This window comes from Gallinula chloropus (genome assembly GCF_964237585.1).
Source record: "Gallinula chloropus genome assembly, chromosome: 3".
Classification (NCBI taxonomy): domain Eukaryota; kingdom Metazoa; phylum Chordata; class Aves; order Gruiformes; family Rallidae; genus Gallinula; species Gallinula chloropus.
In genome coordinates, this window is record NC_140087.1 from 121,192,782 (window position 1) to 121,217,906 (window position 25,125).

The window sequence follows — 25,125 nt, forward strand, 5'->3', positions numbered from 1 at the left end:
AGAGCGATCCAACAGTATTACAGGGCAGAAAGGAGGACAGATGATTGCAGGGCAGGATGATGAACATGAGAAACAGCCAGCTAATGGGATCTAAAACTGCATACACTGGAGACAGCTTTACAAGCTGGAGGAGTGACAGCCAAATAGCAATCACACCACACCAAAAAGGCACTGACAAGTCAGAAAGAAACTTCATTTTCTACATGACAGCAGACATAGCCCCTATGTATGACGGGTATGTAGAACTGGAGTTAAAACAGTAACTGATGGTCCTATGGATGTTTGTAGATGATCTAAAATGGAAAAGCCATTCGTGGCCCTTGTTCTGCAATGTTCATGTCACTCCTGGACACAGACAGATGTATTTTTCTGGATGCAGGTATGTCAGTAGAAAGCCAAGCCGTGCGTGCCCTGCCTCTCCTGCCATCATCTCCCTGCCAGGAGCCAACTAATTTGTGGGGATTCCCCAAATCACTTCCAGGAAACTATTCCAGGCTAGAAGACGAAGCATGAATGTATGGCTAGGTCCAGGTTATCCCAAGGCAAAGCTACCTGAGCCAAATGAGAGAGCTATTAAACAATTCACCCCAGGCAGCGTTACGGTCTCAGGGCAGGGGGGCTGGAATGGAAAAGGACCTGGGGGTGTTGGTTGACACTCTCCTGAACAGGAGCCAGCAGTGTGCCCAGGTGGCCAAGAAGGCCAATGGCATCCTGGGTTGTGGCAGAGCCAGCGTGGCCACAGGGCAGGGAGGTGATCATCTCCCTGTGCTCAGCTCTGGTTGTGGCCCCACCTCAAATATTGGGTTTGGGCCCCTCACTCCAAGAAAGACCCTGGAGGCCCTGGAGTGTGTCCAGAGAAGGACAACCAGGCTGGGGAAGGGGCTGGAACACAAGTCTGATGGGGAGCAGTTGAGGGAACTGGGACTGCTCAGTCTGGAGAAGAGACTCCAGAAGGTCTCAGGGGAGACCTTCTTGTTCTCTCCAGCTCCCTGGAAGGAGGTTGTGGGGAGCTGGGGCTCAGCCTCTTCTCACAGATACCCAGCGACAGGAGGAGAGGGAATGGCTGCAAGTTGTGCCAGGGGAGGTTCAGGTTAGAAATGAGGAGACATTTCTTCTCCCAAAGAGCAGTTGGGCATTGGAAGGGGCTGCCCAGGGAGGTGGTGGAGTCACCGTCCCTGGGGGTGTTCAAGGAGAGGTTGGGTGAGGTACTTAGGGACATGGTTAGTAAGTAATGGAGGTGGTAGGGGAACATTTGGACTGGAAGATTTTGGAGAGCTTTTCCAACCTGAATGATTCTTCGATTCTAACAACACATCAGAGAGGATGGTAACTTTGGGGGAGAGAGACAACTGTCTGCTACCCAGTTCAAAAGAGTGTTTGCTCCTGCCTTGAGTGGCATAGGACAGGACTGAACAGGGATGCCAGGAATAAAACAAACAAAAAGGTGACTAAATTTATAAATAAGGACATCTGCTCACTAGGAACTGGCCTAGAAAGAGCACCTCACTTCACAAAGGCTACCCAGCCCCCAGGTGTGGAAACAATGACTAGACACAGCTTGGGGTGGCAGCTTGTCTAGACAAATGGGCCATCAAGGATTTAACATGCCTATACCTCTCTAAGTGGAAAAGATCTGATACAAAAGATAAACCAAATGCCAAAAGCAGTGCAGATGTCTGGGGAGGCACCACGTGTTGGCCCATTCCTACAGCCCCCCCAGGCTCCCAGAGCTGCTGGTTATCTAGCTTTGGGTGAGAAGGCAAACTTTGGATCTGACCACAACAGCCATTGATTTACTAAATCTTATTTTAACTGAACTTACTACCCAACAAGTTCAGGAAGTTCAGTTCAAGTTCTCTCCATATTCAGTTTAGCAACTCTTAAACAAATCTCATTTCACAGCTGACTCAATTCAGAGGCACAAATTAGCAGAGCCCTGTTGTCACTGCAGATCAGAGCCTGGCTTCAAGCAATCCTTTCACCTCGTTTTTAGAAGCACTGTGTGTGCATGTCCCACCACTGCTCTGCAGAAAAAGAGCAGTAAAGCAGGAGCCTCACCCAATTCCCAGTTTCAAAGTTTACCATGTAAAATACAACTGGCTTCTAACCCTACAGAGAACCATGGAATCACAGAATCTCCTGAGCTGGAAAGACCCATAAGGACCATCGAGTCCAACTCCTGGCTCCATACAGGGACAGCCAAGTCAGGGCACAGGACTGAGGGCATCGTCCACTCAGCTGAAGTTCAACAAAGCCAAGTGCAGAGTTCTGCATCTGGGTCAGGACAATCCCCCTTATCCATACAGGGCAGGAGATGATGGGCTGGAAAGCAGCCCTGAGGAAAGGGACTTGTGGATGAAAAGCTGGATAGGAGCCACCAATGTGCATCTGCAGCCCACAAGGCCAACCCCATCCTGGGCTGCATCCCCAGCAGTGTGGGCAGCAGATCAAGAGAGGGGATTCTTTCTGCCCCTCTGCTCTGCTCTGCTCTGCTCTGCTCTGCTCTGCTCTGCTCTGCTCTGGGGAGACCTCACCTGCAGTGCTGGGTCCAGCTCTGGAGCCCTCAGCACAAGGAGGACATGGAGCTCTTCGAGGCCACAAAAATGACCCAAGGCCTGGAGCAGCTCTCCTGTGAAGCCAGGCTGGGAGAGTTGGGCTGGTTCAGCCTGGAGGAGAGAAGGCTCAGGGGGGACCTTATAGCCCCTTCCAGTGCCTGAAAGGTGCCTGTAGGAAAGTTGGGAAAGAACTGTTCCAAAGGGCATGGAGGAACAGGACAAAGGGTAATGGTTTAAACTAGAAAAGGAGAAATTTAGGTTGGATATTAGGGAAAAATTGTTCAACATGAGGGTGGTGAAACACTGGCCCAGGTTGCCCAGAGAGGTGGTGGAGGCCCCATCCCTTCAGACATTCAAGGTCTGGCTGGATGGGGCTCAGAGCACCCTGCTCTAGTGAAGATGTCCCTGCTCACTGCAGGGTGGGACTAGATGGCCTTTAAAGGTCCCTTCCAACCTTACACATTCTATGATTCTAAGCACCACCCAGGAGGACACCAGCAGCAGATTTCTACCATGAAGGAGGGGGGAAGGCTGCATGTAGTAAACTGCTTCACCAAAGAACTGGAGGAAGGCCCAACGCCTCCTTTAGAAGGTTGACAGTAAAAGTCTGTCAACAGCAAAAACAATGGAGAATTAATTCTTTGTAAGTAGAAGTCAGTGATCTGTTAATTAAGAAGATATCCTCAATAAAGTTTCAATTCAGTCCCTGTGAAAGTCAACAGAGAGCGAGCGCTCCTGCTGCCTCCAACGTTAGTTACACCCCTTGAAGGCACTGAAATTTAATGGGAATTGAAGGAATTCAGTATTACTCCTATTCCAACTTCAAATACCTGAGCCTACAGCAAATTCACAAGAGGGTCTTCATCAACACCTGCTGTTTCAACAGTTCTGGAAATCACAGAAAAGGCACTACCAAAGTAAACCCTGGTAGGGGAAAGGAGGTGTTTAAAGAGGACAAGCTCTGAGGGGTTTTAGCTGGTCATCCAGCAGCTCAGAAGCAGAACGCAGCTCTGACATGCAAGAAGTAGAACAGACAAGGTCTGTGACAGTCACAATGTACCTTTTCCTCCCTCTTTCCATGAAGATGACAGCACTGAAAACTAAATGTGTTATGTTAGTCTTTAGTTCTGCTCCCACATAGCTAGGAAGCCTTAGAAGAAAACTAAGGCTTCTCCAGCCTACCTATACCACAGGATTTTGCAAAATAGGGAGTGGAAAGATCACCAAAATAAACCAGGACCTGTAGGCATCCTGCTGCAGGATCCACAGTTGTCCATGAGTTCTCTCCTCACAACATATACAAGCTGTGTATGAAGGAACCCACAAAACCCAGAATGCTGGACGGGGAGCTCTCTGAAGTAGAAACACAAAGGTTTTTAATCCCACCTTCTGTTCAAGCAAGGTGCCTTGGTGTGGGCTGAAGGCAGCCTGCTCCATCAGACCACCTTTTCAAGGCTCATAACATCCCAGGTGGAACAAGGTGCTGACAGACTTTACTCCAAGCACTGGGCAGCAGCAAGTTAAGGAGAAGGACAGGGAGGTGACTGTCCTCTGGAGGCCCCTGCTGGAGTCCTGTGTCCAGAGCTGGGGCCCAACACAAGGAAGATGTGGGGCTGTTGGAGAGGGGTCAGAGGAGCCACGGGGATGCTCAGAGGGCTGGAGCAGCTCCCCTACAGAGAGAGGCTGAGGGAGCTGGGCTGGGTCAGCCTGGAGAAGAGAAGGCTGTGGGGGGACCTCACTGCAGCCTTCCCGTCCCTGAAGGGACCCCAGGAACAGGAGGGGAATGGGCTTGTTAAAGGGCAGAGACTGGCAGGAGAAGGGGGATGGATTAAAGCTGAAGGAGGGAAGGTTCAAATTAAATATTAGGGGGAAGTTTTTTACCGAGCGTGTGGTGTGGTGAGGGGCTGGAAGGGGCTGCCCAGAGAGGGGGTGGGTGCCCCATCCCTGGGGGTGTTCAAGGCCTGATTGGCTGGGGCCCTGGGCACCCTTGTGTAGCTCCAGGCCTGGAGGTTGGTGTCCCTGCCTGTGGCAGGGGGTTGGAGCTCTGTGATCCTTGGGGTCCCTTCCAACCCAGACCTATGATTCTACGATGGACAAGCAGAGGAGATGACTATGATGCCTCCATGATCACTGTCTGCCTCCTACCTACCAGCTCACTGGTCAAACACTTCAAGATTACCAGGGACATTTAAGTAAGTGGCAGATTGAACCTGCCTCATAGACATCTAACCCCTCAGAGTGCCCCACACCACCCAGCAACTCATTGGATGTCCCGCAGTTGGGAACACTTCCTCCCCTTGAAGCTTTCCTACTCTGTTAAACCATAAAAAGACTGGAGGGACCTTGGGAGGCCAGCAAGGGGCTGAAGAGCATACCTGTGCCACAGTTTCCACCCCAGGTTGTTAGCCAGCCTGTTTATAAAACAATTTTAAAAATGCCAGCTTTCCTGTGTTCCAGTTTTATTAATCTTGAATGATACATCATACGTGCTGGAGGCATAAAAGGGTTACAGAGACAGGGCTTGCATTTTAAAATGCTTTAGTGAAAACAACTGAATTATCTTTATTAAGTGAATTGAACCTTGCTGTGTCCTCCACGGAAAGATTTTGGTATGAGTGTATTGCTTTCCTCATTGTTCTTTTCTCCACCTTCTGTTAGGAGAGGAAAACAAGCATTTCTGCATTTACTGCTCCCAAATGGTTTCTCAGTTCTGAATTAAATAGTCTGGGAGCTGAACTATCTGAATATACTGAAATGAAGGAAATATTCTCCCTGCATATGCCGAAGAGGTTACTTCTGTCAAAAGCTGGTTTACTACTTCAGCAGATTCTGGTTCCATGTGCTCAGCCAAGAGTGACTACCAGCACTTCACTGGTTTGACTTCATTTGAGATACTGGCAGTAAAAATACATCGCCTAGGTTCTGCTAAAGTACATCACAGGAAATGTGGGCACTGCCTCAGATGGCTTAGGCTTAAGGAAAAGGTATTTATATAGTTTAGACCTTTTTAACAGAGAACACTTCTAATAAAATCCCAATTCTGAATGCAGGGTATAAACTTGAGTTTAGAAAAGGCAGAGTAGTTGCAGGGAGAGGGTGGAGATGCTTCACTGCTGGGTTTGTTAGCGAACTTAGCCCAGGCTCAGCTTTTGTTCTTATCACAGATACTGATACATCCTTTTGCTATTAAACAGATCTGCTTTCTGCAAATCAGACACAGCTTCCAGGCTCCAGATAAGTGGTATATCTGGCCCTTCAGCATCCTGAAGCATCCAAGCACAGGAATTTTAACACCTTCTCAGAGCAGTATGTAAATGGATCATCAGTATAAACAAACACAATCTCAATGGCCTGTGCTGATGGGCACTAAGCCCTTTGGAAGTAGAGACTCTCTTGTTCAGGGCTTAAAACATTGGGGGGCCCCCCAGTAACACTCTCAAACTACAGCCACCACCACTCATCTTCATCTTTAGTATTTTATCAGCAATTTATATGCAAACTTGACCCACAGAAGCCATCAAATAGAGAGACCCAAAAAAAGAACTGGATTCCAGTTCTGCAAGCCTCAGGGCAGGGGAGGTGACACCTCAGTAAGTTACACACTCCAAACCCAAGGTTTTATGGAGGAAGGGGAGAAAGAGGGGATGATCTTCCCATAGCACTGCAACGGCACAGGAAAGCACCACGTTTAATGTAATCAAGCTCTACATTGCAGCCATATGGAAACAATTTCAGTCAATAAACAACTCCTGCAAGAAGACAGCGGAGGAACAGAAAAATCAGATACCGATTCAGCTAGGAGGCAGGAACGCCCCTGGCTGAGCTCAGGGCCTTGTGTTACACCCAACACAGCAACATGCAGCCATGAGTCTCTAGTACTTGCTTTAAGCTTCCACAGTGCCACAGCTCAGACTGCAAGCAGTAGAAGCAGCACACCTTCTTTTATAGCATCTTTCCCAGCCTGCAAGATCCCGTGCCTGGGCTCTCTTCCCTTCCCAAGCTCTGACAGCTTTCCCACTGGATAGCCAGAAAGGAAGCAGACAGCCCAAGCTGCAGATACTCGCCCAAGCTCTCTGCATTTTATCTGCTGGAATTTGCAGGTTTTCAAAGAGGCACTTTCTCACAGAACAGGTCCTTTCGAACACCCACCACCCCGTAACAGTCACAGAATGGCGAGGGCTGGAAGGGACCTCAAAGATCATCAAGTTCCAACCCCCTGCCATGGGCAGGGACACCTCTCACCAGACCAGGCCGCTCAAGGCCCCATCCAACCCGGCCTTGAACACCTCCAGCCACCACCTCCCTGGGCACCCTGTGCCAGGGCCTCACCACCCCGTAGTGAAGAATTTCTTCATAATACCCAATATAAATCTCCCCCCTTCCACTTTAAAACCATTCCCCCTTGTCCTAGTTCTCCAGGCCCTTCTTAAAAGTCCCTCCCCAACTTTCTTATAGCCTCTTCAGGGACTGGAAGGTGCTATAAGATCTGCACAGAGTCTTCTCTTCTCCAGGCTGAACCAGCCCAACTCTCAGCCTGGCTTCACAGGAGAGGTGCACTTCTTACTGACAGCAGCATTTAAATGAGGTTTGGTTTCAAGATCCCATATCACACAGTATCCTTAACTCCACAGACAAAATACTCCCTCTTCTTCAAAGACTGCTTTGCAATGCAGAGGGAGTAAAAGTTACAACAGTTTGGGAAGAAATGGGAAATTCAAGGGAACAGCCAGCAAGGGAAGGCAGCTGCTTTTTTAACAAGTGAGAAGGCACACGTTGCTATGAATAAATGGAATTTACTCCAGTGTGGCACAGGAGCGACACCTATATTTATCAGAATTATGCCCAGGAATCAAACTGAAGGATAACTCAGAAGGGGTTTCTGAATTAGCTGCTTACAAAGGTTAGAGAGGTCGTCACTTCCACCACCAGACACGTCACGGCCACCTCAAAAGCTCTGAGGTTTTATATTGCACATAATCAGGAATAAAAGGGCTTCTGATGTTCCTCTCAGGAACCAAAGTGTAAGGTTCAACACCACACATACACATACAAATTTATATGATAACACCACAATTTTTTTAAGTAACATTCTAGTGGAAGGGAGAACCAGGATTCACATGAACAGCTCTCTTCTAAACTGGGACAACATGCTTTCAGCACACAAAGGACCTCTAATTAGTCAATAATAGATGATTTTCAGCAAATCCATTAAGAGTGAACCATGTGAGATCAGCCTACAAAACATGCACCCATGAGGACTTTTTGACTCTCATTGGATGGGGTGGGTTGGGTTTCTTTTCCTTTCTTAATGAGTGACTCTAGAAAACGAGGGCAAAACTCCAGGCCAGGTGGATGTTCGTGTTATGCTACTGCTCAAGAAAGGGATGGAGCAAATCTGGAGAGGTATAAGACAGTCAACTGGGTATCAATCCAGAGAAACCAATGGGAAAAAAATTAATTAGTGTTTTCCTAGTAAAGAATTAGAGAACAGGGACATTGGTAGTGCCAGATAGCATGTTTTGATGGAAAACACCTTGATAACGGACTAAGTTTGCTCTCTGAGATCATAAATGTGGTTGAACAGAAGAAAGGATGCACACACTTGAGTTCTAGTGGAAATCCACATCGGCTGCTCCATATCGACTGGTACTTTGAGAGCTGTCAGTTAGCCAGTTCTTAATCTACTTCCTGGGATTGCATCATGCTAATTTTTTTGTCACTAAATTTAAGGTCTGATGCAGTTCAACATTTTTATCGCTGCAGATAAAAATCTGTGAGCGACACCAGGGCTGTAGGAACAGTGCATTGCTTTGAGGAGAGGGCAGCAAAAGGAAGGAGCTTGAATACCTTCCTTAGCTCTGGAAAAGCAAAGCCCATCTGAACACAAAGGCAAATTTACAGTCTAAGAAACACAGGCTGTAAGCACCAAACGGCAGGCTTTACTAGAAAGAATCTCTCTGTCGGAGCAGGAGGGCTCATAAACAGGATTTCTCTCTGTGAAAGGGCTGCTGTGAACCTCTGAAATGGCTGTCGCACCCCCCATATTCAGTATGGATCAGGCACAGCCTGGAATGTTCCCCATTTTTGGTTTCCACGACGTTAAAAGATAAACGGAGATGATGAAGAATCACCGAGTGATCTGAGAGCTGGAGAAAATGCCTCAGAGTGAGACTTAAAAGCTCGACTCTGTTCCCTTATCAATCCAGTAACTTGATTACAGAGTGTAAGTACCTCCATGGCAAGAAAGCACTGGATACTGAAGGGCTCTAATCTTGTCAGGAAAGTCGTAACAAGAACCAGTGGCTGAACTTAAGACAAATTGAAATTAGAAATCGGCCACTTCTTTTTAACAGTGAGATGGCACAAACTATACACCAAGAGAAGCAAGGAGCCTGAAATTACCCATGATGGACACTCCAAGCTGGAAAGCTTTCAAATTGTTTTTTGCCAAACATCAGTTACAGGTCTCAGTTTCAGAGTAAATGATTAAAATTTAAAGGCTGGTGATACAAAGCATATAAAACATATCAGACAAGGCGATTTAATTGTCTGTTCTCGCCTTAAATTTTATGAATCTCCAATATGTTAAGATCACTCTACTTCTAGGGACGAGGAAATTAAAGAGGGAGGAACAAGTTTTGAGTTCAGTAAGCTCCCTCTTTTGCAGATTGCTGTACTTCTCACTAAAAGGCACCACTCCATCAAACAGATGGAGCCCCCACAAAATGCAAACAGTCAGAGAAGGACTGGCTAGGATGTCTGGAAACCATGCATAATAGAATTTAGTTAAGAAAACTGTGATCCACTACTTACCCCTCCCATCTGCAGCATGAAAAAAATCAGTATTAGCTTCAATAACTAGTTCTTACTCTGTGTAAATACGCTTACAACATCGGTATTTATACTACTGAGAGCACCAGCGTGCGCTACCATCCAGCCAAGAATCTTCAAATACTTTATGAACGTCAAAGCATCTCAACAGCCCTGAGAGGATTATTTTCACATTACACACTGGAACACAGGCAAGTCAAGGAGTTTGCCCTGGGTCATAAAGTAAGACCTAAGGTAGAGCCTAGAAATGAGAGCCCAGCGCAACCTCATGGCCAGAAAGAGCTTTTCTCATCAAGGTTTGAGTACTTCTTACTCGTCAGAGCTGCTTCACCCCCAGTTGCTCAAACTCCCAATCCCTGCCAGTTAAATTGCAAAGAGATTTCCAGTGAAAGCTGACATTGTAATCAGAGAATCCGATCATGGCAGAGAAACTGTCCAAAATAAAGGTCAGAATAAATATCCAAGTAGGAACAGCGCTTGTATTTGATGAACTAACTAAATGCTTTCTGCTTCCATTAGTATTACTGTATCAGTGGAAGAACAAAAAGCAGATTCAGGGCTTGCTTCAGAGCTCACAAGGAAGGGGCAGCTCAAAATGCAGGAAATGACTATATGCTACACTTCCCAATTGATAGGGCACGGGCTTATCAAAGAATTAAACTGGCTGTTCACAAGGCTCACTGAAAGGGTAGCTCACAGGAGTGTCTCAGCAGCTGTTGTTGTTTTACTCCTGAACTTATAAAATAAAAGTAAACGTAAAGTAAGCAAAAAGAAAACAAGGCTTCTTAAATACCACATTCAAAAATGGGGAGAAGACCAATGCCAGGAATTCAGGGCAAGTGGAATTCAGCTGGTGATAAAGCCAAACATAATTAACATCTTTAGTATGCCTGGCTTCCAAATGACTTCCTTAGCCCAGCCTAAGACCTCACCTATCACTGCAGCAGAGAACAGGGTTCACAGTAAGTTAAACGTAGCCTAAATATATTTATGAAGAACAAAAAAATGCCACCTCCATGCACGAAGCAGGGAATAAAATGTGTGAGAAACCCTTCAGTAGATCTGGAAACAACACCCATCATGCAAACAGCAACTAGAAGACAGTACTTGCCAAGAAACCACTGACATTAAACACGAAGCTTGGTCTTTCCTAAGCCAGACTCCAGAAATTTTGGGGAATACACACACACAACCTGATGAAGGGCCGTGCTTCGTAATACTTTACTGCCTAGTAACTGCACTGAAACCAATGTGCAATGGAGAAGTAAACATTCACAGAAGAATTCTGTAGGAGAAAGAGTTAACTGACCTTCCATACCTCCTGGCTGGCTGCACAGGGAAGATAAAGCAGAATATACTTTGTCAGAAGCACGGCGCTACAGCAGTTCCCAGTTTTAAGAGCAGTCTTTAACTTCAGACTCCGCATGCAGCTTTGATTAGGAACTGGGGAATCTGCACACAGACGGGTTAGAATAACCAGTCACAGATTATTTTTCTTAATTCCTAAAAAAACCCATCAAAACAGTAATTGTTCAACCTTTGGGTGTCTACGTTAACGCTGAAGGAAAACAAGTCACAGACACACATCTGCATTCCTGAGATAGATTTGAAGCCCGACGCTGAAAACCTCCTATTAAACAAAGCACAAGAGAAGCTCTGAGAGAAAAAGAGGGATCCCTGACAGTCCTGTGGGGAAGTTTAGCCCAGTAGTGCCTTTGGCTCAAGGAAGGGGATGGATGGGGGGAATCTAATGGAGGAAAACCAATAACTGAATAAGTAAGGATGACAAGTGTCAAACCACAGAAGTCAATGGAACACGGGAAATCCTCCCATCGCTGTAGAAATAAATAAATATCATCGACTTGGGCATTCTGATCGAGCACATCAGAAGAGCAGCCAATAAATTCCTTGTATGGTTAATATATATGAATATATCACAGATGTAAAAGTGCCAACAGAGGGGAACAGACTCAGCCGGGTCCAACTGCCACTGACTCAAGTGTGTGACCTCCAGTGAGCCACCCAGCCCCTGTGCCTCAGTTTCTCTATTTGTAAAATACCGGTGCCGTCGCTTACAAACCAAGGTACAAGGTATTATTTTATCACAGAGCAATAAAGAAGGACAGTAGCTCAGCCATAATGAATCAAACATGCAACATCAGAGGCGTACTCCACTTGCACACCACACAAGTAACAGCCATAAATCGATCACTCCCAATTAGGTTCGGCTTTACGATGCAGTAATTGCGATAGCAGCAGTTTCATAACTGTGAAACAAGCACTTTGCTCAGCAGCGTGTTAGGCAGGAAGCCTGCACCAACAACGGGCTTTTGGTAAGCCCTCCTGCAACAGCAAAGAGCAGAAGTATCCCAAACACAACATACTTTTTAAGGTTATCCACTGTAAGAGCTTCTCCACGGGCGCGGGCTAACCCTGTACAAGCACCCAAGTCGATCGCAAGGAGAGGGGGGAAGAAAATCAGACAACGCTCTGTTTAAAGACAGGCCAGATTTCAAGCAAATCTCTCTCTTTTTTAGCAGGCTGGACAGAAAAAGAGATCAGTTTCTCAAAGTCACAAGCTGAAATTTTCAGCTGGCCAGCGACTACAGAACCGATTCTTCACTTCTTGCTGCGGGAGCACATGACCGCCTCATAAGAACATCGTATGTGCCAACTTGCAATGAAGACCACATAGTTAATAGTTTGCAACCTCCTTTCCCCCAGAAGATCTTCAGAGTTGAGTAATAAAATTCCTCACATGATTTCAATGAGAGGGTTCACTTGTCAGAGGGTGTTTCGAGATAGTATCGGATGTCAGGGAGGTGCTGTTCAGATGTAGCTTTCCAACCCTGTGTTTTCAAGGCTTGACTGGAAATGAAAAAACTCAAGGCTATCCGGTTTGAAACTGGAAGAAAGAAAAATAACCTCTAGGCTTTATTTTAAAAATATGTAAGTTAGATAATTAATGAAGGGAAGGGGGAAAAACTCTGACTAATGCCCAGACAAACCCTCGATATCACAGACAGATTACTAGGTCTGCCGCAAACTCCACGTAGGAACTTGGGCAATTAATCCCTCTACACCCTGGTTTGCCACCTGCAAAACGAAAGCTAACACTTTCTTTTCCTATCCTGTTAATTCTAGCTTCTACTGCTCCCCAAATTAAAAGCTTTTGTCAAAACACTTATCTTCAGCGTTAAGGGTGGAAACAGCATTCGCAGCTAACAGACAATCCGTTCACATGAGTGTTCAAAAATGAACTCTTGGTATACTTCACTACCCAGCCCTCCTAATTTTATATGTGTCAGGAGGGAGCTTTAGTCAATGCAGGAATATTAGGAGGCTAAAATGCAGTTTATTAGTAATTGCATGTAGAAAACCAGCTTTAGGGACAGGAATCAGACTGACAAAATATTCAAATTCTCCTCGTTATCTCCTAAAAATCCCACTACAATCATGACATTGGTCTCACTTCATTGATAACCCACAAGATAATATTATCTGCATAGGTATAATTAAAGCCCAATCCCACAAGGATGTGCATGCAGATCCAATGCCTGCCCCATTAAAATCAGTATAAAGCGAAATCGGCTTCAGTGACTTTAGAAGTGTCAAAGCTGCATAAAGTTATCAGCAGAGGAAAGGAAGGCATGGGTTGGGGTTTGGTTTTTTGCAGTACAATTCTGAAGCTGACAGCACTCCTTCAAGGTGTTTGATTTCAAATCCTAGGCTTTGCAGAAGACAAAAAATATTCACTGTGGATCCCCACGCTGTAACGTTTAATTCTGCAGCATCCCTAAACGCTCTGCACAGAAATTACTGTAAAGCACAAGTTGCTTTCTTCAGATTAAAATGTGCCACTATTTCATGCAAAAGGCTTTGCTTTCCAACATACACAAACATCTTCAGAGATCCCTTTAAGAAAGGGACAGCACAGTATTACTCCTTTCCCATGTTTCATGAATTCTTCCAATTCCCCTCCAAAACGTGGTATCCTAAGACCAAAATTTCACCACTGCCCCCTGATATACAATAAAGAAGAGCAGTCCCAAAAGTTAAACAGCAGAACAATTCCTGAAAGTCCTTATTAAAAATCCACTTTATTAAAAAGAAAATATTTTAAAAGTGGATGTCAGAACCTCACTGTTCTCCCAGCTGCCTGTACCAATGAAAATAACCCCCCCATCTAACACTTCTGTGCATTTAGGGATTATCACAATAAAGGGAACATCTCATAATTTAATTTTCAAAACACAGGACAGCCACAAACTTTTAACATCCCTTTGAAAGAGACCAGTAAGACACCCCCCCCCAGTCCTCCCAGAAACTGCCTTAGAAGTGAGGTCTCTGCTGCTGACACTGGTTAGTGATCCTGTGGAATTTATCAGAATGACAACGTTTTCTAGAAAGGTCAACAAACCGAAGGGAATGGCTCACAACCGCTCAGGAAAGTAGTTATGGAGAGAAGCAGGCCTCATCCTCACAGGGTTTTTCTGGAGGATTTCCTCTCCACTCTTTAAAAACCCTGCAGTTTCACCTATGGCAGCGCTCCTGTAACGCAGCTGGCAGTCTGCTACCGACCACAATGTCGTCTGGACCTGCTCTGGGATCAGAGTCGGATGACACAGGAGTAAAAATGCTGATGCCTTGTTCTGGTGCTCGCACTGGTGCTTAAAAGGAACGAGAGGAGGAAGAACAGACACCGCCGGGTGAAACACGAGTTCCTTGTTCCTCCTCTCATGCCCAGGCTCGTCAGACAATTCTGTCACCACAGAGAAAAAGTTGTGGCTGTCAGAGGGCTCAAGACTCTTCACATAAGGGAAAAGAGCATTCCCAAGCCCCAGTTTTCAGACACAGTATCAAATCCTGCTCCTTCTCTGAGCTCCCAGAACACACAGATACTAAATACATCCCTGCACAGATAACATATTCCGTCCCTTTCCCACTTCTCTCCCCCATCCGCATCTCAGAGCCCTTTTCTTTGCAATTTGGAAGAGAAATGGCAAAAAAAGGAGATGCAAAACACAGAAATAAATTAAGTTTGTTCTCTGCTGTTGACAGATTTGGCCCTAGCATGATGGGAGGGGAAAAAAATAATGTTAAGAGTGATAAATCCATATATACCTACTCCAAACTACACCCACCATCCCAAGGGACATGGTATAATGGTAAATAAATATAGATGCAGTTCCTACTAATGAGGCAGGGTACAGCAAGGCCAAAGAAAATGCAATCATCTCAGGGAAAAAAAACTGCACAGGACTCCTCCTCTCCCATCCATGGAGGAAATCAAATGCCAGCTGCACCATCCCAGGAAGGAAGCAGAGTCTGTACCTGATGAGCCCTGCAGAAATGAGCTAGTCATATCACGGGACGCAAGCTGGCACTTCAGGGTTCTGCCAGCCCACAAATCGTCTGCAGAGCACAATCTCTCTTCTCCACCACGATACATTTCACATGGTATCATTCAGGCAAATTGTAAGGTTTGGTTTGGGGTTGTTTTTTCCTCCCCCCCACCCCATCAGTTTGGGGTTTTTTTCCCTCCATCCCCATTAGTTTGAAGCAGAGGCATCTGCTCCTGACAGCGCTCTCATCTCAAGCTCTCATCTCAAACCCGTGCCCTGGCCATCAATTTAACGCTTTCCTCCCTACAAAGTTTAAATCTCTCCAGCTTTCGCTCACATACATTTTGTACTCCAAAAGCCACTTAATCTGGACTCTCACAGCCTTCCTCGAGCATGAGAACAAACCGAGATACAGCCGGCTCCACAGGCAAACACCGAACATGCTTACAATCTTCATTTCCTCTTCCTTCTTCCCTCCCCACACCCAAAAAAAAAAAAAAACCAGAGAAAAAAGGCTTTTTTTTTTTTTTGGTGTGTGCCTAACACGAAGGGACACACGATCAAGGCTTTTTCAGATCTGTCGCAAGGGGAAAAAAAAAAATGCTTTCCAAAGTGCTCTGCAAACATACCAAGAGCCACTCTTAGAACAACTAAGGAGGAAAAAAAAAAACCCCAAACCCCATCAGACAAAACTGAGGTTGAAGAACTCGGCTGGGTCTGACTCGCCTGGGTACTCTGCACCTAAAAAACACTCGGCTCTTGTTTTCTTTTAACCCCGAAGGAGAGCGAAACAGTTCAGCAGCATTCTCTGCCACTTTCTCCAACCGGTCCTGGGTTCAAACACACTGTGCTCCCCAATAATGTATTAACAATAATAATAATAGATCCCAGGCACGGATACAGAAGCCTTCACCCCATCTCTTCCCAAGAAGTACAAAATAAACAAGCCTGTGACACCCCACCCAAGCTCTCCTCGCACATTTTGGGAATGACTTCCCTCTCCGGGTCCTCCTCCTCCTCCCCCCACCCGTCTCTCCACGTTCAACTCTCCCGACAAGAAGACACCCTTCGGCTTCACGCCTTCGCCCTCCCCGAAGCCCCTTCTCCCAACGCCCCGAGAGCTGCAACAGATCTCACCCTCCTTCCTCGCCGCGCAGCCTCCCGGCCCCGGGATCCAGAGGGCTTTGGGGTGCCCCCCCGTTCTACCCCCTCTCCCCCAACAGGCACAAAGCGCCGGGGCTCCCCCTAAAAAAAGCAGCCCCCGGAGCTCTCGCACACCCGCGGCGGCCCCTGAGCCTCCCCCACAACCTCCACCCCGGGCGAATGGGGCTCGATGCTGGGCGCGATCTACACCTCGCACCGGGCTCTAAGACGCAGGGTTGGAGCCTCCCCTCGTTCCTCTCTGCCTCCTTCGGCCGAACCACCGCCGGGCCGGGGCAGATCCGGCCCGGAGTCCCGGGGACACAGAGAACAAGGGGGGGCCCCCGCCGCCCTCCGCAGCCGCGCTGGGGCTGGCAGCCCTCTGAGGCGGCACCAACCAGCCCAGCCCGAAACTCAGCGGCGAACAAAACCGAACCACCACCATTAAAATACGTAAAATAAATAAAAAGAGAAAGAAAATTAGAAGAAGCAAAGAAAAGCACCCACCCAGGCGGAGGGGGGCTCCGTGCCCCCCACACCCGGGCGAGGGGTGGGAAAAATAAGAAGAAACAAATAAACGGCAGGAACCAAACGACCGAGGGCTCTTCTTTAAAAGCCGGAGAGCCCGCCCTGCCCTCCCGCAGACCCCCGCAGCAGCCTCCCGGGGACACCTTCCTCCTCCCCCGCTCCGGGGCGCCGAGAATACGCGGAGCCACCCAGAACGGCGGCTCAAAACTCTGCGGGCGAGCGGCCGCCCGGGCTTGAGGGGCTGCCCCTGCCCGCCCCCGGCCGCCCCCCGCCCCGGCTTTCCCCCTCACGCACATCCCGCGCTGCGAGGGAACCCGCTCTCCGGCTCGGCGCAACTCCCCCGCAGGCAGCCGCGGTGCCGGCCGAGGGGGGACCCCCTTTCCTTCTCCCCCCTCCCTCCAGCCCACCCACCCGCCCGCCCCCTCCCCTCACCTCAGCTCACAAGCGCCGCTCTCGTCCCGCCGTCCCCCCCACCCTCCCGCCCTCCCTCACCCCCCACCCCCCCTTCCTCCTCCCCGCGAGCAACACTCACCTCTGGGTGCTGGCGGCGTCCCCACCTCACCATGTACCGGCAGGACTTGGGGGGGGGTCCCCCACCCTCCCCCGCCCCAGCGTGAAAGGAGATTAACGGGGGCGCAGAGGGACGAGAACAATAGGGGGGGGGAGGAAATCCCTCTGCCGCCGAGCCCCCTCCCCAGCCCCCCGAGGACAAGGGCCCCCTCCCCGCCCGGCTCTCCTCCTGCCGCTCCCTCCTCCTCGCTCGCTCCCTCTTTTTTTTATTGTTTTTTTTTTTTTTGGCTCAATCACACCAGTCTGACTGCCTTTGTCTGTCTGACAAGCGCCATGTTGATATCAACATCCAAGCTCCCACCTGCTGCAGCTGTGAGACCCTGGGACTTGTAGTTCCCCCTTCCCTAGGGTGACGGGGACAGCCGCAAAGGAAAGACTACAGTTCCCAGCGTGCCCCGGGCGGCGCGGCACGCCGAGGGAGCGCGGGGGGGAAGCGAGGGGCGGACTACAACTCCCGGCACGCCTCGGCCATGACTTCATCCTGGGCGGAGGGTGGGGGGGCGGTGGGACTGCAAGTCCCATAATGCTCTGGGGCGGCGGGAGGGGGCGGGGGCCAGGCAGGAAAGGGGGGGGGCAGAAGTGTCCCCGTAAATAGAGCCGGGGGAAGCATGAAGCTGGTGAGTGCGTGGGGCTGGGGGGCGCTGCGGGGCGGTGGGGGGTTCCCGGCATCGTCGCTGGGCCGCGGCTGCTTCAGCCCCACGGGGCGTGAGGGGAAACTGAGGCCCCGAGAGGGGCGGCCCTGAGGGAGCCGGGGTGGGCCTGGCGCGCTGCTTCCCCCCGCGGCACGAGGGCGGCCGTTAAACGGTCGGGGGGGGGGGGCCCAGCCGGGGGTCGAGCCCCGCCGCGGTGTGGCAGTGCCCACAGGCAGGTGGCTCTCCTCCGGCCCGCCGGGCTCGGGCTTTCGCCTCAGAGGAAGCGCCGGTGGGATTCGGGAGGAGGAGGAGGAGGAGGAGGTGTTTCTCTGCCTTCCCACCCTCTAGCCCGGCGGGAGCAGCGCTGGAGCTGCCCCGTTCCGCGGGCGGCTTCTGGCGGGTTGCTTTAGGAACGTTAATAACCCCCCGCGGCTCGTAATAAACCCATTTTCCAGCGGCAGAGCCGTCTTAGCACAGATAATTCCGAGTAGGAGAACCAGCCGGGAAGGGCTTTGTCGTGCTCCTGGCATGTTGTGGTTCTGATACCCCCATCAGGTAGGATGTTTAGCCAAAGCCCATTGCCTGTGGTACTGATCTCTTCTCTAAGGCTTCCCAGAGGCCTTGGATTCACCTGCTCCTGTGTTTTCCAGGAAGAATTTCCCTCTTCCACATAATGGGCCACGATTCTTAGGAGATGAAAGGCAAATCAGCTCAATTACCTGGACACAGAGTTTAGTTTGTTGCCTCACACACACTTTGTTTTGCAACTGGGCAGTTTGTCTTGAGGAAGCTTCTTAGAAGTGAACTTGGGCTCTGGGCTTGTTTGGAGGCTTCAAGTGAATTGGTCTCTGTGGTGTCACTGTAAAATTAATTCCATAGGCAGGTGGCTGAAGGGTTTGAGCCCACATAATCTTAGGGATGTGATTAAGTCTCTGCTTGGATGGATGCTACTGATGGGACAAGCTCTGCAAAGCTACAGGCTGCTGGCTGTGGTTGTAGAGGCTGGTATGATGAAGGGGGGAAAGCAAACAGAGAACTCTTGACATGATGACCATCGTGGAAACGCAGAGCTCTTTGTGGTTTCTAGACTCTTGCATAGGGGTAGAAGAAGGGAAGGGGAATACAAGCTGTCTGAAATCCATATTGTAAGGATTTTAAACCCCACACACAACTTTGGAGACTGAGGAAAGTAAGATGAGCTTCCTCATCTTGTATCAGTCTGGAAATGTGGCTGAATCTCAGGGCTGTGGTGGGGGGAGGTTGGATGTTACCTCATCTTACCTTGTCTTTTCTCATCTGTTTGAGTTGAATTTGGAAAAACAAGCTAGGGGTGACAGCACCTGACTCAGAAACCTGTAGAAACGTCAGACACCCACAAACCTGAATGCTCCTTGATGCAGGCAAATCCCATTGGTAACTTCCCCCTAGGTTTTAGCCTAGCACATGATACTAATACTAGAAGAATGCACTGCAGTATGTGCTGGCTTTGGTTGGAATTCAGAGCACTGGCTTTAACCTGCAAAACTGTGAACGTTCTGGAGCTGCTGGCGTGAGACATCATCTCTCTTTCTCTGTCACACTGCCATCCATGACATCACCAGAGACGCTCCGAGCTGGCAAATGCTCAGCGTGAACCAGATGTCTGCTGAGAACCTGCCTCTAGGAGAGCCTTAAAATCTGGGATGAGCCCCTTGTTTTGATCTCTGTGCCCCGATGGGTGAAACTCTTCCAGTTCACAGAGTCTGCCAAGAAAGTTGTGAGCTGAAGTGGGCTTATTTAGTGTCCTTTGTGTGTTTATGAGCCAGCAGTGTGCCCAGGTGGCCAGGAAGGCCAAGGGCATCCTGGCTTGTAGCAAAAGTAGTGTGGCCAGTAGGTCTAGGGAGGTGATTGTGTCCCTGAACTGGGCACTGGGGAGGCTGCATCTCCAGTGCTGGGTTCAGTTCTGGGCTCCTCAGCATCAGAAGGACATGGAGGCCCTGGAGCGAGTGCAGAGAAGGGCAACCAGGCTGGGGAAGGGGCTGGAGGGCAAATCCTCTGAGGAGTGACTGAGGGAGCTGGGGGTGTTGAGCCTGGAGCAGAGGAGGCTGAGGGGAGACCTTCTCCCCACCTCCCCTGCCCTGCCAGGAGGGTGCAGAGAGGTGGGCGATGGTCTCTGCAGCCAGGGGCCAGGAGATGGGCCAAGGGGCAATGGGCTCAAGCTGCCCCAGGGCAGGGTCAGCTCAGCTGGGAGGGCAAAGTTCTTCCCTGGCAGAGTTGTGGGGCTGTGGCACAGGCTGCCCAGGGAGGGGGCTGAGTCCCCACCCCTGGATGTGTTTTAAAAAAGGGTAGATGAGGTACTTAGGGATATGGTTTAGCATAGGATGGGAATGGTTGGACTTGGTGATCTTCAAGGTCTTTTCCAACCTTGTGATTTTGTGACTTTTTAAACTGGGAGATGAGGTGTCTAGTGTGTTACCTGCACTGGCCTTTACCTGTTAGGTAATACAGATGGAAGCAAATAAATCTGAGAACAAAACAGTCTCACATTTTAGTCCTGTCAGGAATATTAGTGACTGGGATTTCTGGATCCCTTTTTAAACAGGAACACTTGTAAACTGGGTGGAAATTCCAAATTTGTAGTGTGTTCAGACACATATAGTGCTGACACTCAGATTCTTGGATTCCTAATCTAAAATTCTAGAGGCCCGGGAATGTCACCTGTGCAAACAGTGATAGCATATATGAATTGCTTTTTTTTCCCCCTTTTTAAAGTCACTTTCCTTGAGTCTGATAGAAAGACTCCGTTGACTCCCAGGAATCCATTTACCACAGTGTGACAGCCACAGATATAGATTATTTCAGATGCTTTTAAAGAAGAAAAAGGGAAGATTTTCCAGTTAGCTCCTAGATGTCAGGGTCATGATCCTATTCGTGATTTTTAAAAAGGCAAGGCAGTGTTTTGCTGATAAAAGTGGTGATATTTCAGGGTCTTTTTAATTACTGATAGATTAAAAGCTACAAAAATTAGTTTAGATCTTATTTTTTTCTTCCTTTCCTTCCTTCCTTTCTATTTACAGGGATTTATAGCTTCAATTGTCAAAGTTCTGGTCTGGTGAGAGCTTAATTTCACATGTGTGTTTTGCATCTGAACCTAAAACAAAGGAATTCCTTACTTGGATACTCTCTTCTTCACCCTGGCTTTTCACTTTAAAAAACCCAACCCCCCAAACTTTGCTAACAGCAGGCAGAATTTAACGTTGCTCCTTAATTGTTAAGGCTTTGTGACTTTAAAACAAAAATGTTTGGGGTGTTTTAATTTCATACTTGGAGCTCAGTGGCTTTTTGATAGAAAAATACATTTTAAAAGAGGTTTTTGATGAATGTATGTAAATAGACTCCTTGGGATTTGTTAATCCAGGCAGTCACAGTCCTTGTGTTAACATACAGTGAGCAGAGGTAGAAAATGAACTGATGAATCTGCCTTTGTAGAGTGATGTATAGAAAGCATGCTGAAGGTATAGCTGGCTTAGGAAATGAGTGAGCCTGTTTATAGCACAGTGCATTGCCCACCAGTTGATATTTTTCATCTTAATTGGCAAAAGTTGAATTTTAAAAGCTAAAATTTGGTGCCAGATGCCCAGATTTCAGAGATGCAAAAATCTCCTATCCTTGCAATCCCTGAAGAACCATCAGTCCTTCCTCAGGAGAGAAACCCACACTCAGAGGTGGCCAGGATCTATTCAATCCTTTACTTTTCTAATCCCACCTTTTAAATCTGGCATTTTTATTCATTTCTCTTCTTATTCAAAGCTTGAGCAGCTCCCCCACCTTGTTAAATGTTTGCCACTCTCCACTCCAGAGGTGACTGCATCTCAATGATGCTGAACTGCCCCTGTACATAACCTGCTTACTGGCTCATTAAGCTTGCAAAGCATTTGGGATTTCTCAGTACACAAACCCTTCCTTTCAGGTGGGGTTGGCCATTCCCTCCTGTTTCCTGTTTGCCTTTAGCAAGACAAAAAGCAGGTGAGAGCATGGCCCAGAGCTGCTGCTCTGCTGATCTGTGCTGGAAAGGTGTGGGCTGCACCTTGTTTGGTTTTTTAGGCTGGTTCCTTGAGGAAATAAAACCCCCATTGCTGCAGGGATTCCTCTCCTTTTCCACCCCAATTTTACAAATTCAATAGCCAATTTCAGGCAAGTTTTGCCAGTGGGAGTGAGATTTAAAGAAACCAATTTTCCAGGGTTTTTATGGAAATAGATGATTGTTAGAAAAGAGGTTCTACATGTCTCAGGAATTGGCATCCTCTTAACCCTTGTGATCCAAAAACCTCGTGTGAAGGAAGTTTGCTCTTTAATACTCTTGATGTGGGGAAATTTCATCCAACACACAGAGCTGTGGGAGATTCAGAGGAATTTGGGTTTGTTCTGGTGTGATCCTGTAGGAAACTACATGTTTAAAAGGAAAAGGCAGTTTTCAGGGGGATCACTCTGTTGCTGAAGGTCATGAGTAACTCATCCTCCTGTTCTTCTCTTAGTACTGCCTGTCAGGACATCCAACCTTACCATGCAACGTGCTCAAGTTCAAATCCACCACCATCATGTTGGACTGTGGACTGGATATGACATCCACCCTCAATTTCCTCCCACTGCCGCTGGTTCAGAGGTATGTTCTGTGGCCTGTGAGCACTTAGTCTGAGTCTTCTTGGGTTGCAGTTGGAGTGCTCTGCCTGAAACGGTGTATTGGAGAAGGGAGGGAGGGGATGGGTACAAATGAACAGCATCATCTGATATCATAAATAGACTTTGTTCACTTAAAAATTCTCTTTATCAAAATAACGTCCTTTGGCTCGGTAGACGGAAGACGTTTTATGGATTTATTGATTGGTTTTTCTAGATAATTTATTCTAAGCTTCAGTAAAGTATTGCTGCAACTGCTCAGCACAAGTGAGGTCACATATCTGTCATCTTTCTGGCTTCTTCATGCAAGATGAGATAAATGGGTAACTGAGATGGAGTTCGTGGAGCCCAGCGAGTACTGTTTAACCACCCTCCTCTCAGGCTTTTCTTCAGAGCACAGACTAATGCAAAGAAAAATAGCACTTAACAGTCCTTGTTAGTTGACTTGATGGCATAATTGTTCCCTTTTAAAAATTAAATAAATAAAAGGGCAGTGCAGCTGGGCACAGGAATAGAACAGCAGTGAAACAAAAGTAGAGGGGAAGAGAATTCTGATAGCAAGACTCCCCTTTCTATGCCCTAAATACAAAGTCATGTTTTTCCCAGGGTTTTGATGGTTTTTTTTAAAAATCAAATTAGGATATTCACTTAGGGTGATGTAAATCTTGCATGAATGGAACAAATTACAAAGCTGAGGGTTTGGAAAGGTGGGAATGAGCAAGTCTTGGTGATGGGAAGCAGAAGGAGTTTTCACAAAAGCTGTTTAGTAACTGATCTGCAAGGAAACAAGTGAGGAATGTTCTGGATTCAAGGGAGGCTTGATTGAGATGGGGATGATAAGATTGGGAAAGGGAGTTTCTTAAGTGACCTAATGAGGTTAATGCAGTTGGTCCAGGACTTCCTATGGCTTGTTATTTTTTGGAGAGGAGAAGAATAGACAATGTATGCATTGTTCTGCAGGAATGTGGAGCTCAAGATCTTGTCTAGAGTAGGCAAGAGATACCTTAAGACAGATTGGGGGTTGATTTTTGTCCCATTCCATACCATAATTGCTAATTACAGAATTTAGGGGCAGTAGGAGGTTTTGAAGGGATTCAGAAAAATTGTGAATTCCAGGGAGAGACGGAATTACCTTGTGTTAGCTTCCTCCCACCCCCCAAAAGGAAAAGGAAACTGGGAGAGGAACAAGTAGCAAAATGAGGTGATTGAAGAAAGGCTTAAGAGGTTCTTTAGAGCTGCAGACATCAACGCTCCCCGGGGATATGCCAGCTTTGTCTGCTGATAGCAGCCCCTTGGAATGAACAGCCAAATTGCAGGTCACAACCTGGAATTCCCCAGGTACCTCCAGAATGTCTGCAGTAAAATGACTCAAACTCAATAAGAAGGGATGTCAGATTTGACCCCTGATGGCCCAGTGGAATCGGAGCAAACAGTTGGATTTAAATCCAATCAATCGTGTCGGTAAGGTGATTGAACACCCCTTACAGCAAGGATTGTCCTGAGCACATGGACTTGGGCAAGTAATTGATCTCTTCAGTACTCTACAAACCAGGCATCCTGCAGGGAGTTGTGGAAATGAGTTGGAACCTTGAGGAGGAATGTGACTGCCACTAGAAGCCCTTATCTCTCTCTAGTATTCGGAGTTGTACAGTTATCTATCAGGTCTCCATTACCAGGATGTCTAAATACCTCCAACTCAAATGTGTATTATCAAAGTAACATGGCTGGGTGATGGAGACCTGACATTATCATCACCTTCCAGGTGAGAGGGGCTGACTGCCTGAAGTCTTGTCTGGAGCATGTAGCACTGGCAGAATTGGAACGTTGGCCTGTCACATCTTAGGTTATTACCAGCTCTGTAAGGTCTGCTCAGAACCAGGACTGCTGCTGCTTCTGGCTGTGGGGGGACCTCATTGCAGCCTTCCCGTCCCTGAAGGGAGCAGAGAAACAGGAGGGGAATCAGCTTTTTAAAAGGGTAGACAATGGCAGGACAAGCGGGATGGTTTAAAGTTAAAGGAAGGTTTAAATTGGATATTAGGGGGAAGTTCTTTGCAGAGAGAGTGGTGAGGGGCTGGAAGGGGCTGCCCAGAGAGAGGGTGGGTGCCCCATCCCTGGAGGTGTTCAAAGCCAGGTTGGCTGGAGCCCTGGGCAACCTTGTGTAGCTCCAGGCCTGGAGGTTGGTGGCCCTGCCTGTGGCAGGAGGGTTGGAACTGTCTGATCCTTGGGGTCCCTTCAAACCCAGCCTGTTCTATGATTCTTCCAGCTAGGCTGAGATGGACCCACATGAATCCTTGCCCAAAGAGGAGCTATGCTGTCTTTAAACCAGAAGTCCCCAAAGCAGGATCTGGGACCCACCTGGGCTCTGCAGTTCTCTCTATGTCATCTGCCAAGGTGCTTTTACCTCAGTAGAGCATAAAATTGTGATATTCCAGAGGATCTTTGCTTTGCAGCAAGAGCCTGTGTCGTATCCGGCATGGGACCCTCCTTGCACAAACACTTTGAGAGCCTGTGCTTTAATCTGTAAATGAGGAAAGTGCCTTAGTGTTTGTGTCATTAAAGGACCTGGGCATTTTTTAGAATTCTTAAGCTGGTCAAAAGGTATTTAGATTCTACCTTGTTCCAGAAATGGCAGTCCTTGTTCCCACCAGCCCACAGAGCATGCTCAAAGTACCTGCGGTTGCCAAGCACTTTATGCCGGGTCATGTACTATAAAGGAGGTTTGTCAACTGGAGCTTTCTCCCCTCTACCAAAGTCAAATGCAAAATGATAAAATGAACATGTGGGAAGCTCTTAACCTTTCCTGTCTAGCCATGACACGCTTGCTCACATTATTTATGGGACAGTTCTACCTATTTTGGATTAATCAAT

At 47.8% G+C, this 25,125-nt stretch overlaps 2 protein-coding genes across 4 annotated transcripts in view; one reads left to right on the forward strand and one right to left on the reverse strand.

Annotated features, from left to right (window-relative positions):
- HMBOX1 (homeobox containing 1) overlaps positions 1-17,201 on the reverse strand; it is a 131,803-nt gene extending 114,602 nt beyond the window's left edge. For both annotated transcript variants that reach the window (XM_084262185.1, XM_084262186.1), the window contains exon 1: positions 16,932-17,201. The gene's annotated coding sequence lies outside the window, so the exon portion shown is untranslated. The remainder of the gene's footprint in view (positions 1-16,931) is intronic.
- A 4,920-nt stretch (positions 17,202-22,121) lies between these two features.
- The window catches only part of INTS9 (integrator complex subunit 9), an 80,257-nt gene continuing 77,253 nt past the window's right edge, over positions 22,122-25,125 (forward strand). For both annotated transcript variants that reach the window (XM_084262274.1, XM_084262275.1), the window contains exon 1: positions 22,122-22,243. In XM_084262274.1, coding sequence (XP_084118400.1) covers positions 22,179-22,243 — 65 coding nt within the window. In that variant the 5' untranslated portion in view covers positions 22,122-22,178. The remainder of the gene's footprint in view (positions 22,244-25,125) is intronic.